The sequence below is a fragment of the Narcine bancroftii genome, chromosome 10 (genome assembly GCF_036971445.1).
Source record: "Narcine bancroftii isolate sNarBan1 chromosome 10, sNarBan1.hap1, whole genome shotgun sequence".
NCBI lineage: Eukaryota > Metazoa > Chordata > Chondrichthyes > Torpediniformes > Narcinidae > Narcine > Narcine bancroftii.
In genome coordinates this window covers 64283770-64301938 of record NC_091478.1, presented here as the reverse complement: position 1 = coordinate 64301938, position 18169 = coordinate 64283770, and the positions used below count along the sequence as shown (strand labels likewise).

General features: G+C 36.0%; 1 protein-coding gene across 2 annotated transcripts in view; it reads right to left on the bottom strand.

The window, feature by feature from the left end:
* Positions 1–96: 96 nt before the first annotated feature.
* The window catches only part of katnb1 (katanin p80 (WD repeat containing) subunit B 1), a 70306-nt gene continuing 52233 nt past the window's right edge, over positions 97–18169 (bottom strand). For both annotated transcript variants that reach the window (XM_069901105.1, XM_069901106.1), the window contains exons 14-19: positions 8966–9085; positions 7472–7618; positions 6975–7051; positions 4978–5052; positions 3047–3163; positions 97–1398 (exon numbers count right to left, since the gene is read on the bottom strand). In XM_069901105.1, the coding sequence (XP_069757206.1) occupies positions 1266–1398; positions 3047–3163; positions 4978–5052; positions 6975–7051; positions 7472–7618; positions 8966–9085 (669 nt within the window). In that variant the 3' untranslated portion in view covers positions 97–1265. The remainder of the gene's footprint in view (positions 1399–3046; positions 3164–4977; positions 5053–6974; positions 7052–7471; positions 7619–8965; positions 9086–18169) is intronic.

Here is an 18169-nt window from a genome sequence, read left to right as displayed (position 1 = left end):
AACTTGTATTTTGCACCCAATGGCAAGGTTTGGTTCACCATCGAACAGGAGCTTCAGTCCAGGATTTTATTGTCAAAGCAATATGAAGATATCAGGAACATTCAAAAAATGGTTTATTAAGAGATTTGTATTTACATAAATTACATTTTCCAAATATTTAGAAGGGGCATTAAATTAAAATGTTGAAGAATTTGATGCATGGTTCTGGTCAGACATCTGACCTGTAATGTGCAGTAATCTTGTCAATGTTGCTTCATGGTAGATGAATTGCAAACAAAAGTGTAAATGTGATATAAATGAAGGTCAAACGTGCTGCCGGTTTTCAAAGTAAGGAAACAATGTTTAATAGGGAGGGTAATTTACTGCAGAATGTTTGTTCCCAGGCAATAGATGTGGTAATGTAATGGTAAACCTAGACACTAACGCAGGGCAGTTCTATATTTGCCAATAGAAAACCTCAAAGAATGGTTTACAAGCAAGGCTAAACAGCAATAAGTTGTATATTGATTGTTTGGAGGGGAAAATTCCAAACCCTTTTAATGGTAAAGATCTTACCACTTGCTCACCTGGAGTCTGCAACAAAACAAACTGCTGAAGGAACGCAGCAGGTCAGGCACAGGGATAATCAATGATTTGAACCAAGACCTTGCATGAAGGGTCCTGATTCCATGGGTGTTGCTTGACCCAGAGTTTTCCATTTCCAACTGGCTCCATACTATCTATGTACACTAGTAGTAGCCTATTCAACAAACCACAGGCCACTATTCGAAGTTACAATAGCCAACAGCAGGACGAATAGTACCATTTCATGACTTCAATGGAATTTCATACAATGAAATGTCAATTTAGGAAAGGTGATTATAACTCCTTTTAATTTCAATATATAAAAGGAAAATAAAGCACTTAAAGTCAACATGTTAAAAATGCAAAATACGTTCAATAACTTCTTGTTGGCGTAGTGACTAAACCAGGATAAATTCAAAACCACCACGAGGTAAATGTTAATTTATAAATCAATTTCCCCAGGCCTTCCTTCATTGCGAATACCAAAAGGAGGAATGTTGTTTGGAATGGCATTCTAAAAGAACCTTGAAGCTCATCTTTGCTTAACCATCTAAATTTCTGTAAATTTTAAAAACAAATCTACCTGGAAGCATTTTGGTCTGCATCAGTTGCTGGCAGTCTCTGCAAAAAGATATCCAATACATCAGAGGGGAGAATGTCCCTGGAGTTGACTATTCAATAACAAGTCCATGGAGATATTGTTATTCAAAAGCTGCCATCAGAAGCTGCAGTTCACGAAAGGCACTACCTTGTCGGCCAGGGATTCCTCCTTTACTCTGAAGAAGTGGGAGCAAGTTTTTTAACTGCTTATAACACAGTTTACATTTCTGGTGCCTGCAAAAAAGAGTCAGAGGCATCTTAAATATTCCAGTAACAGCTACCTTGCCTCTTGCCCAAAACTAGCCCCTTTATTCAAAAGGTGGAAAAGTACATTATTCAGATGTAGATGTCCAGGTTGAGGGTAGTGTTTCAGAATAAGGAGCAAGCTTTTTACATATACTGAGACAATAAACAACCCCTGAATGAATAGTAGAGCAGGTGGAAAGGGACAGACAGCCTATTTTTATATACTGACACTATTTGACATATCACTTACATACCCAGCTTTTACTGTTCAACTATGTGCCCCAAATCCCTAAATGAAAGTATAATGTATGATGCCTTGTTCTATTTAAACCTACCCTGCGCATTTTGTAAACAAGTTGCATCTTAAATGTTTTAAATTTCAAGACAGGTTGTGCAGATGTCGATAAACTTTGGGTAGGTAATTAAGTGTACAAAAATAATCCAAATCAAATTTTGTGACCAAACATAGATCACCAGAGAAATAGTATACCAAGGACACAATGAAAAAGATATATTACTGATGCGATGACAATCGCAGAGAGGCTTGAAATCAGCTTACACAAATCTTTAAAAAAGCTAAATGGCAAGTTGGCACTCAGTTTGTACTGGGGTGACAAATGAACAAAAGTGATTTTTAAAAATTAAGTTTTAAATGGATTGAATCAAGATCCATATTAAAATTAAATAATTTAAATTTTACAGGAAATGAGGTGACGTTCGAAAGGCCCAAGCTACCCTTGTGAAGCAATGCAGCAATTATCCTGTTAAATAAGGAAGTCAATCCAATTGTATAGAATTAGATTAGGTTGCTCAAAATTATTTCTGGATGACACCATTCTTTATTTCTATCAACAGAAGCCACTGCTCTAGAGCAAACTGAGGTGGGGGAAATCAAATAGCCAACGACCTATGCAGAAAGCCATGGGTAAAATCAATAGAATAAAATGCAAGAAACAGGTTAGACAGCATCAGTGGAGATACAATTAACATTTCAGAATATTACTCGTCTCTTCATATATGTTTCCTGTATTTTTTTCCTCCAAAAACAATTTTTTTTAAGGAAAATAGAATATTGCTTAAATGAATGCATCACAGAAGTCGGTGGAAAGATAGAGAACTGATGGCTGACAAAACAGCTAAAGTTAAGGAAATAGGCCAGATGGACAGTTTAGCAGTAACCCTAGACCTAATTGTGAACACATTGGCAATGTAGGACCATCTTTCCCAGAAAAAAATAATTTTAGCATCCACACAAAACTGCATGAACGTGTCAACTGTATTTACTTTCCAAAGGTTTTAACTTTTTATATTTAGACGTATAGCATGGTAACAGGCCACTTCAGTCCAGGAGCCCGTGCCACCCAATTAACATACAACTCCTGTACGTTTTGAACAGTGGGAGGAAATCCACGCAGACATGGGGAGAATATACAAACCCCTTGCAGAGAGCACAGGATTCGAATCCTGGTCCCTGTCGCTGGCACTGTAATGGTGTTGCACTAACTGCCATGCCAACTGTGCTGCCCCCATGAAGTAGGGCTCATCCAGAATTTTAACCTGGGGCCTCTTACACCCTAAACAAGAATCTTACCACCAAATCAACAAAGCCTGTATAGGTTGCATAGCAATCACTGACCTTTCTTCCCGTGGAATGTCAACACCAATTGATGGTGGGGTAACCAGATTGTCGGCTATTAAGAGTCCAAATCGCTGCAGGATCAGTTTCAGAGAAGTGCAACCTGTCTGGACATAGCTATTGGATAGAAAAGTAATTAGTTTGAATACATATAAAGTAATTCTCTAATTATCATTTTCTCTTGAGGAATGTTAAAGTATTTTATCCAGAAGAGGAAAAAAAATCAAATGGATATCCACATTCAAATATCGTTTCAACATACAGTACAACCCACAACCATAAAGCTCAGGCAGATTAGACAAATTTACTCTGGTGTTAGGTATGTTAAAAAATGCAATCTTCTACAAGTAATTCTAATGCACCAAAGTGACATCCACCCACTCCCCTACAACTCAGCGAGAGTTGCCAGTGTATGTAGACATTAGATGAATGAGATTGTCCAAACTTGCCTTGCAAAAGAATTAAAGGAAAATCATCAAGCCACCATGCCAGAGCCACTGGATCTACTTGGACACAATCTACTAAAGAGGGGAACCAAAAGTGAACAACTATATCTATATATTGGTTCCAACATAGGTTTGAATATCCAAATCCTAACACTAATAAAACAGCCTGAACGGGCATATTTTGTTGTTTCCCCACATTTACTATTCCGTCAATGAAATAAATGACACATTCCTTTACTGCATTGACAAGTGATAGAATTACAGAAAAACTTCAAAGATCCGTTGTCTGGATTTGAAGATCCAACCTGGTTTCCACAAACAATTATTTAAATACTATAATTAAAAATAAACCAATCAGAGTTTCTGACAATAAATAGTGCAGCATACTTTTTTTCCAGTCATAAACAAACCCTATCCTGCTCTGACAAAACATGAAACTCCGCAAACACCACAGATGAAGTAAAAACACAATGCAGGAGAAACTCAGCAGGTCAAACAGTATCCTTGAAGGGCTCAAGCCAGAAAAATCAGTTATGCATTTTTACCTTTGCTATATAAAGGGCACTGATTGACCTGCTGAGTTTCTCCAGCACTGTTTTTTTTAAATCCTGTTCCGAGTGGAGGGAAAACTCCCAAGATCATCTGCCCTTACTTGAGATATTAGAACTACAATTACATGAGAGAATTGAGAATGGAGCCAATACTCTGACAAATTGTTCCAACAAACCAAAAAATGGGCAGCCATCCTTTACACTTTTACAAAAGGAACTGATTTTAGACTTAAAGGAAAAAACACAGAATTAGAGGGTGAGAAAATTTAAGTTCTTGGGAATCACCATCTCAAGAGTACTTTTCCTGAACCCAATGTACTAATGTCATCGTGAAGAAAGTACATCGCCACCTCGACTGCCTCAGGAACCTGCAGAGGTTCGGTATGTCATCAGAAACCTTGGCAAATGTCTGCAGCTGTGTGGTAGAAAGTGTGCTGACTGGCTGCCTCACAGCCTAGTATGGGGAAACCGATACCCGAGTGGAAAGCACTGCAAAATATATGGAACTCTACCGTTGAGAGCAGCAGCAATCATCAAGGATCTACACCACCCATGACATGCTCTGTTCTCGCTACTGGCATCAAGAAAAGGGTACAGGTGCTAACAGTCTGTTATGAGTAGGTTAAGCAACAGTTGCTATCCCTCTACCATTAGACTTATTTTGCACATTAGTTATTACTGAATATTTAGGTTTTCTTTATTGCACAATTTATTTACATTTCTCTTTTGTATTCACATCTTCCTCGAGTATAGTTTACAGTTATTGATAATTAGAAATTCTGCCTGGCCTGCAGGAAAAAGAATGTCTGCACTCTGACAATACATTTGAAAATCAGAATGCAGATGTCAATTCACACAATAACAAAGCACCTGTGCTATATATTACACCCACATTACAACCCCGTAATTCTGCTTTAGAAAAAAAATTGCTGACCTCTCATACTTGCTCTGCAGCAGCTTTTCAATCTGAGGAATGATCGAAGGACAAAGATCCAGTTTCCACAAGGCACTGAAAGTTTTAAAAATCAGCAGCTACTAATGAAAGATAAAGCTGATGGAACATTGAAACAAATGACTTTTCACTGAGAACAAATGGTCTTTTCATTCATTCATCCAGCCAATTAGTCTGCTTCCCTCTGTAAGTTTATCAGAAAAGGCAATCTAAATCCTGCTAAGGGAATATGGGGAAAGTAAATAGATGCAGAAAAATCAAGGCTCCTACCATGGCCATTCATTATAGGGTCAAGCTTAGATCTTGGGCAGTGATAAATGTTAGATTTTAGCCATTTCCAGAGACTAGTCTCAACTCTTCCTGTGAACTTGAGGCATTTCATTTTGTTAATTAAATTCACCTCAAGAATAACCTCAAGATAATCACTCCAGTAATTGTTTAAGCAGGTTGGCTGACAGCTTATGGATTTTTTTAAATTTTCAGGACTGCTAACGAGGTCGGCATCATGATGCTCTTGCTGTTTTTTCTAGGATTTTGAGTTCAACCGAGCTATGATGAAGAAGCAGAGATCCATTTCCAAATTGGGATCATGTGCAACATGGACAGAAATGTGTTGGTATCACCATACATTTCCTAGTCCTTCTTAGTTGCTTTTTCAAGCAAAGCTAGTGAGATGACAGCAAGTTCAGAGATTTAGAGAAATAAAAACAATCAAGGAGCTGAAGACTTGTGGCTTCAACCAAAAATTAACCTTTTTGGTCTCCTGAGCAATTTATGCCAAAGACATTCAGTCAGAGGATAAAAGATGTTGTTTAAATAAAGTGTGTTCATCTGACAGGTCTTAGTCTTATCTTCTTACTTCTAGGAAGCAGTTTTTAAAGTTTGTTGAAACTATCGTGTGTCTATTAACTCAATATTAAAAGTGCAAGGGTGAGATAAAAAATCATGATGCAAGCTACAAAGAATGTTTGAAGCAAGATTACGTTTAATACTGTAGATTGTGAAGGTCAGGGTTCTTTGTAGAAAGTTCTAAAACAAACAGATAGCCAGAGATAAAACACGAATTATATTTGCAAAAAAATGTGCTAATGACAGAAAAATTGTCAAATCAGAAGATTAGTTAAATCAACAAGGAATATACTAATAATAATGTCAAATGAATTAAGTAGATTTTGGGAGAGAAGATTAAGGGACTGAAATATCGCACTGGAGTAAAACATTGGGGAATAGGACAGGCTATGTGAAGGAATATTTCATGATATGAACAAGAAACTGGGTTGAATTATTTAAGATTATAAATGGCAAGGGGAGAGATTAATAAGGAAAATCAAAAGAAAAAAAATCATAAATGCAGTGACACCTATCTGTTTTACTGATGACCAGTGCCTTGTACCCATTATCACAATCAACTAATTTAATAGACAAAGTCAAAGAAAATCCTAGTTCAAGATGGGTGCATCTTCGATATCTCCATATTGCTTGTTCTATTTGAGGCATACAAATTATTGGTTAGCCTACCATCCACTCAGGCAGAAAGTGGCAATTCATGCAAAATTTGGTATGGTTGCACATCAAAAATATTTGGGGAATAGAAACAGGATTATATTCTGATGCTCGAGTTTGTTTTTCCATTTAATACAGCATAATTGATTAGTAACTAGTTCTCATTTAGCTGCCTGTGTGCCATTACCATCACCTCACTTCCTCAAATATCCATAATCCCAACCATTTTACACAGCAATACACCAACTTCAGTTTTGAAAACCGATTGTTCTGGATATTAACAAATTAGATTAGAATTCAGATTTCTACTAATAAATATTTAAAATATTTCTCAATTTCATTCTTAAAAAAAGCTTTACACTTAATGATTTTAACACATTGAGCAATACAAGTAAATCTTAAATGGTATAATAAAAATTATGATGTTATCAACAGCAAAATATATGAAGTGGAGAACTTTCCATGCAGATACATACGGTTTAAGGTTAATAATGTTCAAAACATCTACAATGACTGCCAAGTCATTCATGGTCACTGCTGAGTCTATGGATGTCTACAATAAAAGAGATCACTGTTAGAATGCATATTTGAATCTAAGTCAAAATATACATTTCTCCAGAATATCTTGCCTATGAGATCACATTGTTTTCAGCATGAAGTTAGGACAGAAACACTTCTATTGATGTAAAATGCCTAAGGCCATAAACAAATCAGAAATTTTCAGCCAGCCAAATTTCATATTGAAATCAGGTGGGGCCGAATCACAATAAAACCTTTTAATTTGAGCCACTATTCAAATAATGAATAAACATCTATTTCCAAAGACAGTTTCAGTAAACACATAAAAACTCAGTTAAATATTGATTGTTAACCATTGTACCAATGATTAAGTAGAACCAAGATGAGAAAGAGGCAAGGGTTTTTGCTCAAACATAAATAGTATATTGTCTGATGCGTTAATTTCTACACTAACCTTGATGTCTCCTGTGGTCCATACGGCTCTCACAGTGTCCAAATTCTTGAATCTATTTTTTAATACCACACACATGGTGTCATGTCCTTTCTGAATTTGACTTACAGCATCTTCGTCACTCAAATCTGCCAATTTATTATTCTGGGACTGAAGAAAAATACAAAAATCAAAATACTGAAAATAAATGCCACTCGACTTGCTAAAACTCATTTATAATTTAGAAAATCCACTGAGTACAACAATTCTTCAATCCTGCAGAGAATAAGCTTTTTTTTTTAAAAAATACTTTGAACTGCCTGGTCATGGGAGTCCTGCTCCCAGAAAAAGCACTCATACTTTTTGCTACCTATGTATATAGTCTTTTGGCTTCAAAGGCAGAATTCAATGTTTCAATTTTTTATATTGTGCCCGATAAATTAATGACTAGACATGGATGACTATCATATGCTTTCAGCAAATCCACACCCCTCATAAAAGACCATCAGCTAAAGTGAAAGTTTATGGAACTGGAGGTTAAGGAAGGAAACAGCAAGGGGTAAAAGGCAGATACTTGAATATTGGTGATTTTTCAAAACATTATTAAATCAACCAAAATGATGGAAAGGTTAACCCTCTATACAGGTTTGCTAATAACACAAAGAATGGAAGCAGTAGGCATGTCAGAGAAAGAAACATTGATAGATTAAGATAACGAGAAAAATTTTTGGCAAGTGTAATTCAAGACAGAGGACATAACTTATTAAAAAGAAAATTTCCACATTCACAAAAACAACTGGAAGGAAGGAAGGTCCATAGATATGGATGTAGATATTTGTAGATGAGTAAAATGCCACAAATGGGTGCAGAATACAATGAAAAACAATGCAATGTTGGGTCTTCACATCCAATGAACAAGGTAGTGAAAAAGGTTTTGCAATAACTACAAAGTCCTGATCGGATCAAATGTTAAGGATGTATTGTGTTCTATTCTGATTAGGGTTATTAATTGGAAATGTTAACTGGGTACGGAAATGCTTTACCAGAATGCTACCTGGTTTAAATTTCTAAACATGAGGAAAGAACGCAAGCTAATTTTTAATTTTCTAAATTTCAGGGAATAAAGTCCTAGTTATGATCAAATATATCAAAGGCACTAATTGGACAAGGAAAGAAACTACATCCACAAGGAGGAGTCTGGAATAAGGGCACTGTTTAAAACTGGGGGAAGGCCTTCAGTAAAGGAAATAAAGGAAACACTTCAAGTAGAATAATAGAATTTGCTGTTCTTCTATAAGGAAGAATTCATGGTTCAACCACTGTGAAAAGTTATATTACAGATTAGCCGTAATTATCTGACATTAATCTGCAGCAACATCTCTGCTTTTCTTTTTACTGCTAATACATATGCCAATTAAAAAGGATCAATTTACACAGAACTAGGAAAAAGAGAATTGAAATACAGGTACTTTATTCTGCCAGGCCATGGTTAACTAAAACGACAAATAACCCACTTACTGGGAGAAAATCTGCTGCCTTCAACCCAATGGGCTCATTTTTGGCTATTGGAATTATCAGTGCTTCAGGCCGATGGTTGGGGGTGGAAGTTGCTGATGGAGGGTAGTTCAGCTGATCTGCCTACAAACGAAAACGTTCAATATTCTAAACACCATTCATATCAAAAATTACTTATTACAGAATCAGAAAGCTCACTTATTAAAGCAACACCACACAGACACATCCAATTAATAAATGAAAAGATCAAAGTAACCGTGAAATCCGAATGAGTCTTTTTGCAATACCAAGCTGTGGATACTTTAGATTAGTGGGTCCAAACCTTTTTCTTTCCACTTACAAACCTTTTTAAGTACTCCTTATCCCATGGGTGCTCCATGATTAGTAAGGGATTGCTTAAGGTGGTACATGGGTGGAAAGAAAAAGTTTGAAAATCCACTGTTTTAATCGTACCCAATTGACTCGTTATGTGCACCATTTCATAACTCCAAAGCCAATGACAATTTTTCTCAGGCAAAATATTTCAGTAACAATTGGGTCTAGAGCAGTGATTCTCAACCTTCCCTTCCCACTCACACACCACTGTAAGCAATCCCTTACTAATCACAGAGCACTGATGGCATAGAGATTACTTAAAGTGATATGTGAGTGGAAAGAAAAAAGTTTGAGAACCACTGCTTCAGATTAACATTAAAAGAAAACTCAATGACAATTAATGATGTTCCACCAGAGAAGGTGCTTCTACAAGTTCACACCATCATCAATAAAGGTTAAAAAAAAGTGCCTGAATTGGATTAATTGGCCTAGTGATATTCTTGCCATGATTACAGCATATTTGTAATGCTGTCACAACTGAAAATCAATGCTAATTTTGATAGACTCTATTTCCCTTCCCAGCTCTGTTCTCTTCTGCCCTCCCACCCATATCCATCTGTGATCTCTTGCATGTGGGCCAGTGCTCCTAACCTTGCGTCTCCCCACACCACTTTATTCAGGTACCTGTCTGCTTTTTGCTTGTATCTTGACAAAGGTCTCAGGCCTGAAATATTGATTTTTTTTTAAACTTAATTTTTTCGTTCAAAAAACAAATAATATATGACATATGCAGCAATTAAACATGAACATGAATGTTTTTTTTATATAGAAAACCCCCCCCGCCCCTCAGCCAACTCTCCTAAGGAGAGCCATAAAAAAAAGAAAGAATATTAAAGAAAAAGTTAAATATACATATTAAAATCTAGTCAATATAAATTGAAATGTAACTATTCCAAGTATAAGAGCCACTTATTAATAAAAAAAAATTATAATTATCATGCAAAGCACATGTAATTTTTTCCATTATTAAACAATATTTCATCTCATTATGCCATCTATTAATATCAATCATATTTGTATCTTTCCACTTATTAGCAATACATTTTTTCGCTACAGATAAAGCTAAATATACAAAAGCAAGCTGGAATTTATCTAATCAAATACTGTTGGATCTAAAACTATTTTAATCTTATACAGATATTCTAAAAACAATTGAATTTTCTTCCAAAAAGATTGTATATGTATACATGACCAAACGGCATGAAAAAAAGTTCCAACCGTATCACCACATCTAAAACACAAATCTGATTCATCAAAACCATATTTTTTTAATTTTCAGGTGTCAAATATAATTGATTAAAAAATAGTAATTAATCATTGCATAACGTGCATTTATCAATCTAGTTACACTATCATAACAGATATCTAACCAATCATCTTCAGAAAAAATAAAACCAATATCCGCTTCCCATTATCAATACCAAAATCTTCCCTCATCTGATTAAAAGATAAAAACTTACCCTCTTTAAAACAATCTCCCAAATATTTTTCACACCTTTAAATCTCCAATGCAATAAACTTTGATTATGTATTGAAAAAGAAATAAGTTGATTATTATACAACGGAGTCAAAGCCAATAATTTATCCCTAGAGCCTATCATTTTATTTTTTCTTTTTCCATAACTTCATTAAATGTTTTAGTATAGGCACATTATATAGTTGTTACAAATTTATATTCCACCTAAACAAAAATTGATGCATTTCAAATTCAGAAATACTTGCCATCTCAATTTTAGCCCAACTCGGAGGCCGTACCAAATCCATCAATGAACTAATAAATTTAAATTGGGCTGCTTCATAATAATTTTTAAATGTGGTAAACGTAGTCCCCCTAACTCATATTTCCAAGTTAATTTATTCAAAGCTACTCTCAAAAATTTACCCCTCCATAAAAACTCCCTAACCATTTTATTCAAATCTCAAACAAAAAATTTATCAAGTAAATACGGAATAGTTTGAAACATATATTGTATACGGCAGAAAGATATTCATCTTAATTGTATTTATCCTTCCCATTAAATTAATAGGTAAATCTTTCCATTTAATCAAATCAGTTTTAATTTTTTTCATTAACAGAGCATAATTTAATTTATATAAAGATTGATAATTAACATTCAAAATTATAACCAGATATTTAATTCGATCAGTCCCCACTTCAAATTAATAATATTCTTATAAACTGAATAATCTCCTTCACTTACCGGTAATATTTCACATTTTTCCCCAATTAACTTTATATCCAGAAAGATATCCATATTGTATTAAACATTCCTTCAAATGCAAAAGTGACTGAGCTGGGTTTATTAAATACATCAATACATCATCAGCAAATAAATTAATTTTATACTCCTCATCTAAAACTTTCATACCTTGTATCTGTGTATTTTGTCTGATCAACTGTGCTAAAGGTTCAATCACTAACGCAAACAAAGCTGGTAATACAAGTTGATCGAGTTAACTTAAAAGATTCTGAAATCAAACCATACGTCAATACTCTAGCTACCGGTTTACTATATAGAGCCCTAATCCAACCAATAAAAGAAGGACCAAACTTAAATTTCTCCAAAACTTTAAACAAAAAATTCCATTCAACTCTATCAAATGCTTTTTCTGCATCTAAGGATTGTCGAAATCTATTGGTCTATATTGAAGATACCATCAAAGGATCTCTATCTTTTTTAGAAATTACTGTAATTAAAGCACTAGAACAAGACTCAGGTAATTCATAATGTTCTCTAACTTGACATAATACATCCCCAAACACTGTAGATAAATCATCATAAAAAATTTTATAAAATTCAACCGAAAATCCATCATCACCAGGCGATTTACCGTTCGGCATTTCCAACATAGCCATTTTAATTTCCAAATCAGTAAATGGTTCTTCTAACTCCTGTATATCTCCATCCTCTAATATCAGTAAATTCAACTGTGGTAAAAAAAAGATCAATCGATCCAGTTTCTTGTTTTCCTTCAGATGTATATAACTTTTCATAAAATGAGTAAAATTCATCATTAATCTCACGAGGTTTATAAGTAATAAGAGAATTCCGTCTAACAGCATTAATAGTCCTCGATATCTGTTCTTTCTTTAATTGCCACGCCAATACCTTATCTGCTTTCTCTCCCCATTCATAATACCGTTTAGTCCTGTTAATCACACATTCAAATTGATAAGATTGCAAAGTATTATATTTCAATTTCAGCCTAGATAATTCTATTTTCTGATCTTCTGTAATATCTTTCTAAAATTCCTTTTCTAACTCATCGATCTGTTTCTCTAATTCAAGACTCTGATTTAATCGATTCTTTTTTATTTTAGAAATATAACTAATTATTTGTCCTCTCAAATAGACTTTCATAGCATCCCATAATAAAAACTTACTTTGAACAGAATTAGAATTTTCTTTCAAAAAAATTAGTTTTTTCAAAAAATCAATAAATTCCATATTTTTAACAACATTGTATTAAATCTCCAATGATAAACTATTTGAGTTCTCTCAGAAGTTTCATATATATAATTTAACAGAGAATGATCTGAAATCACCCTACTTTTATATTCCGCTTGCTGTATTTTCCCTTGTAAATGTGCCGATACTAAAAAAAAGTCAATCCTTGAAAACGATTCACGTCTAGATGAATAAAAGGAAAAATCTTTCTCTATCGGATTAAGACGTCTCCAAATATCTACTAAATTAAGATCTTTCATCAACGCTTGGACCTGAATTGCCATCTTGGATTTTTTAAACTTTCTTCGGAGATTTATCTAATAAAGGTTCCAAAACACAATTAAAATCACCACCAACTATTATCATTAGTCTGATCCAAACATAAAAATGCATCTGAAATAAATATTTCGTCATCTGCATTTGGGGCATAAATATTAAGTAAAGTCCAAAATTCACTAAAAAATCTTACAATTCAATTTAAGAATACATCCTGCCTTTTCCTCCATTGATTGTAATTCAAAAGATAATTTTTTATGTATCAAAATTGCTACACCTTTAGCTCTAGAATTAAATGAAGAATATACATGCCCAACCGAGTCCCTTTTTAATTTCACGCTTTCCTTCACATTCAAATGTGTTTCTTGTAAAAAGGCAATATCAATTTTCATTTTCTTAATATACGCCAAGACTCACTTGCGCTTCATCGGACTATTTAATCCTCGAACATTAAAAGTAGCAAACCTCAACTTTGACATATCTATTATTACTAGATACCAATAATATCTTTATATAAACACTCAAATCAACATATATAGGCCCGCCAATAGAAAAAAAAATCACAAATTAAAAACTAAATAAAATTTAAAAAAATGTAAAAAAGAAAATTATCCCCCCCAAAAAAACTACCAAAAGGTAGTAATCCCCTAAACAAAAATTGGGTGTGGGTCATAAAGGACCTAGTCATCAAGGTTGTGTGATGACTAGTAAAGAACTTAGTGCAAATCTCCCCCTCCCCAGACAAACAGTCAATAGCATCAAAATATCATAATAACAAAAGAAAAAAATAGAAGAAGAAAATTCTTCTTTTCATCCAGAAGATTCCAATCTCGAAGATCCCATTTCAGAAGGAGGTAAACTCTTTCCATTCCCGTTTTTCCCATTTCTTCCATTTCCAGAACAACCAGATTTTTCTTTAGGAGATAATGGTGGACTATGTCTTTGTCCTCTTATATCTGGCAATGAAGCAGCAAAAATCATTGCTTCAAGATCAGTTTCAAAAAACCGAAATTGATAGTCTCCATAAAACACCAACACTGCAGGGTAACGAAAAGTAGACTTATAACCTTTACGCCACAAAACTTCTTTAACTGGATTGAATTGATGTTGACGTTGAATGACCTCTTGACTCAAATCAGGATAAAAAAAGACTGCTATTCTGAATCAATAATGGGGTTTGTCGTTGTCTCGCATTTTGTACTGCAAGTCGAAGTATTGCTTCTCTGTCCAAATAACTCAAACATCAAATTATTACTGGTCTCGGTGGTTGACCAGCTGAGGGTGTTCTTCTTAGAGCTCTATGGGCTCTTTCCAGTACCAATCCCCCAGAGAAAAATTCTTGCCCTATTATTTGCGGAATCCAGTGTTTAAAGAAATGAAGAGGATCTTGTCCTTCTATACCTTCTGGCAAACCAACAATTTTCACATTATTCCTTCTGCTTTGATTCTCCAAGTAATCTATTTTTTTCTTTCTACCTCCTTCTCACATTCTCCTAGTTCTATGATTGATTTTTCCACCTTCAACACTTTTTCTGTGTTAGAAGTCACTTGTTGTTTACAGTCCAAAAAAGCAGTCTGAAATTTTTTAAAATCTTCACAAGATGCATCCACATGTGTCTTAACCATATTTAATTCTGAACTTATACCAGCATTCATTTGAACCATTTCATTCATTTGAGATGTCAACAAATCCATTCCAGGTATTATAACAGCTTAAACAATAGCATTCAATTGCATACACTGTGAATTGGTAAAACTCAGCTCTGCTCTCTCTGACATAGTGGCAGAACAAGGTAACTGCAGCTCTTGCTGCAACTCAACAGAAGGCATTTTAAAAGTTTTACTGCGGGTCTGGACTCCCAGTGATGGCACTCCGACTTCCTCAGGGAGTCGCTGCTGGTCTCCCCCTGTATCTCGTTGTTTTCTCATCAATTCGCAAAGAAAAATGATTTCTTCAGATTGAAATGCTACCTGATGCATTTCCAACAATGGAGTCATCTTCCTGCGTGCTCCCTCCGTTGAAATTGAAAGGCTTTCCAAATCGGGGTCCACTTCTTGGGAACAGGCACCTTCTTCTGGAGAATGGGTAATTCCAGCGCCATCCTTCACTTGGTGAGCAATAGACATTTTTTTCAGCTCCCACAGGCAGTCTTTGGGGTTTAGACAATGAAGAGATTGAGCCTGGGGCTGTATCAAGTCGTCTAGGCCCCAAATCTTCAGCACTTCTAAAATGTAACTTCTTCTACACTTGAGGTTTAGTCTTTTTACCATTAGTGGCCATAATAATTCCTTAATACTTTAAACTAAAATTTAAAAAGTTAAACTTGAAAACAAAAAGTTAAAAAACAGGTACTTAAAAGTCTGGCCAGAGAGGTTGAAATTACACGTCTAGACTCTACGCCATCTTGCCATGCCCCCACCCCCCCCCAATTGATTATCTTTGCGACATAAGGAACATCTTGCTGAGTTTCTCTAGCACACTTGTGTTTTGAACTACAAACACAGCATATGCAGATTTTCTTAACTATTTTCCTGAAATTTGTTCCAATTTGCATGCAAACACAAATTTGATTGGCTACAATGGATGTCTGTTTATTAGTATCATGTATGATGACAACAGTAGTAAAGCACAAGATTTACAGACATCATTAAATATTTCACAAAAACCTGAAATTGAAGTTGACCAATTTAGATCCACGACATTCAATCCCATATCCACCTCAGGTACTACTTCAGCAAGTCTCACTTGCCCAATAATCTAACCAGAATGCATTTCATCTAAAGATATTTGAAATTCAGTACTGGAGACCTGAAAATTTGTGACGTTGGTTAGTGGGACTTTATCAGCATTATCATTTTAAAAGGCTTCAATTATGGCAGTTCAGTCAATCAACCTGGCTACAAAACCATTCACTTCTAACAAAAATCACACAATTCCATATTGACCAACTTTTTTCCTTTAAAATTCCGCATTTAATTAATCTGATTACAGCAATCCACATTGAAGAGAGGTTCCAAATGCCAATGAGCATCTCTCAAATCTGTCCTTTCATGAATACTGGCTCAACACCTGGACAGACACATACATCAAAATGGTCTTAATTGACTATAGTTCGGCATTCAACACTATTATTCCCTCAAAACTGATCAGGAAACACCAAGATCTTGGCCTCAATAACCATTGTGTAATTGGATCCTGGATTTCCTCACCTCCAGACCCCAATTAGTGAGGATTAATAAGAACATCTCCATCAGGACCAGAGCACCACAGGACTGCATAATGAGCCCTCTGCTCTGCTTGCTTTACATGTGACTGTGTGGCTTGGTACACAATATCATCATCTTCAAATATGCTGAGGATACCACGTTAATGGTTTGTATAAAAAGAGGGTAATGAGTCAGCATACAGAAGGTGATTGAAAACATGATGTACTAACAGCCTTGCACTCGATGTCACCAAGACCAAGGAGGTGACTGTAGACTTCAGGAAGGGAAAACCAATGATCATTAAAGGATCAGAGATGGAGAGGGTGAGAAAAATTAAGTTCCTCAGAGTTACTATCTTGGAGGACCTTTCCTGGACCCAACACACTAATGGCATCTCGTAGAAAATATGTCAGCACCTCTACTTCCTCAGAAGTTTGTGGAGGTTTGGTGTGACTGAAAACCTTGGAAAACTTCCACAGATGATAGTGAAAAGTGTGCTCTCCAGCTGCATCATGATCCTGGAATGGGAACACCAATACTTGAGTGGAAAGCCCTGCAAAAGGTAGTGGACACAGCTCAGTACATAATAGGCAAAACTCTCCCCACCATTGAGAAAATCTATATGGAATTCTACTGTCAGAGAGCAGCAGCAATCATCAAGGATCCACACCATCCAGGACCTGCTCTGTACCACCAGGTTCAGGAACAGTTGCTACTCTCCACCATCAGACCCCTAAACAACAAACGCAGAGACTCAATAAAGGACTCTTATTTTGCGCATTATTTATTACTGAATATTTTTTCCTGTATTGCAGTTTGTTTACATTTCTCTCTCGGTTCACATTTCTCTTTTGCATATAGTATGTATATTTTCTTAGGTACAGTTTTTTTGCACTTCCGAAACTGCCTAGCCTGCAGGAAAAAATATTATGTTTGTAATCTGACAATAAATCTAAACTTTGAACTACTTTGAGATGTAACAATCTTTTTAAAATCACTTTTTGTTCAAGTAGTACTGAACAAGATCAAGTTGAAATTTATTGTCATTGTATTTCTTCTTTTCTTCTTTGGCTTGGCGGACGAAGATTTATGGAGGGGGTAAAAAGTCCACGTCAGCTGCAGGCTCGTTTGTGGCTGACAAGTCCGATGCGGGACAGGCAGACACGATTGCAGCGGTTGCAAGGGAAAATTGGTTGGTTGGGGTTGGGTGTTGGGTTTTTCCTCCTTTGCCTTTTATCAGTGAGGTGGGCTCTGCGGTCTTCTTCAAAGGAGGTTGCTGCCCGCCAAACTGTGAGGCGCCAAGATGCACGGTTTGAGGCGTTATCAGCCCACTGGCGGTGGTCAATGACCAATGACCATTGCCACATTGACCATTGTCATTGTATAAAACAGTGTCATATTACATGAAATTGCTTTTGCCTGGTGTAAGGCAGAAATTGCCTGAAGCGCCTCTTACAGTCAGAGAAAGAGAAGCAAAAGAGAGTTCCCCCCATTGTCATCGAGTGTCCGTAGATTTGCCTCCAGCCCTTCCGCAGCCCCTGCAGCCACACAGAGTCCAGACCAAACCATTAGCAACTCGAGCTCCAGATCCAAACCTCCAATACAGTCAGGAACCCTTAAGCTCTTTCGGCACCCCTTCATATCCCAGTTCCGATACCTGGTACCCCTTCAGTTAGTTTCAAGCCAGTCTTCAGCAGTCTCCTGACAGCAGTTTCCATGGGTTCCTCACCTCAAGTCACCAGCAGCCCACCACATGTATGTCTTTCAGCCACAGAGCCACCTCACTGGTCCACCACCATGGTCACTGTCCCGTGGGTCATCTCCGCTACTTCTCCTTCTCAGATGGGGGATGGTCTCCCTGTTTTCTGGTGCCTTGTGCCAGTCTTCCACTCCCTTGGAG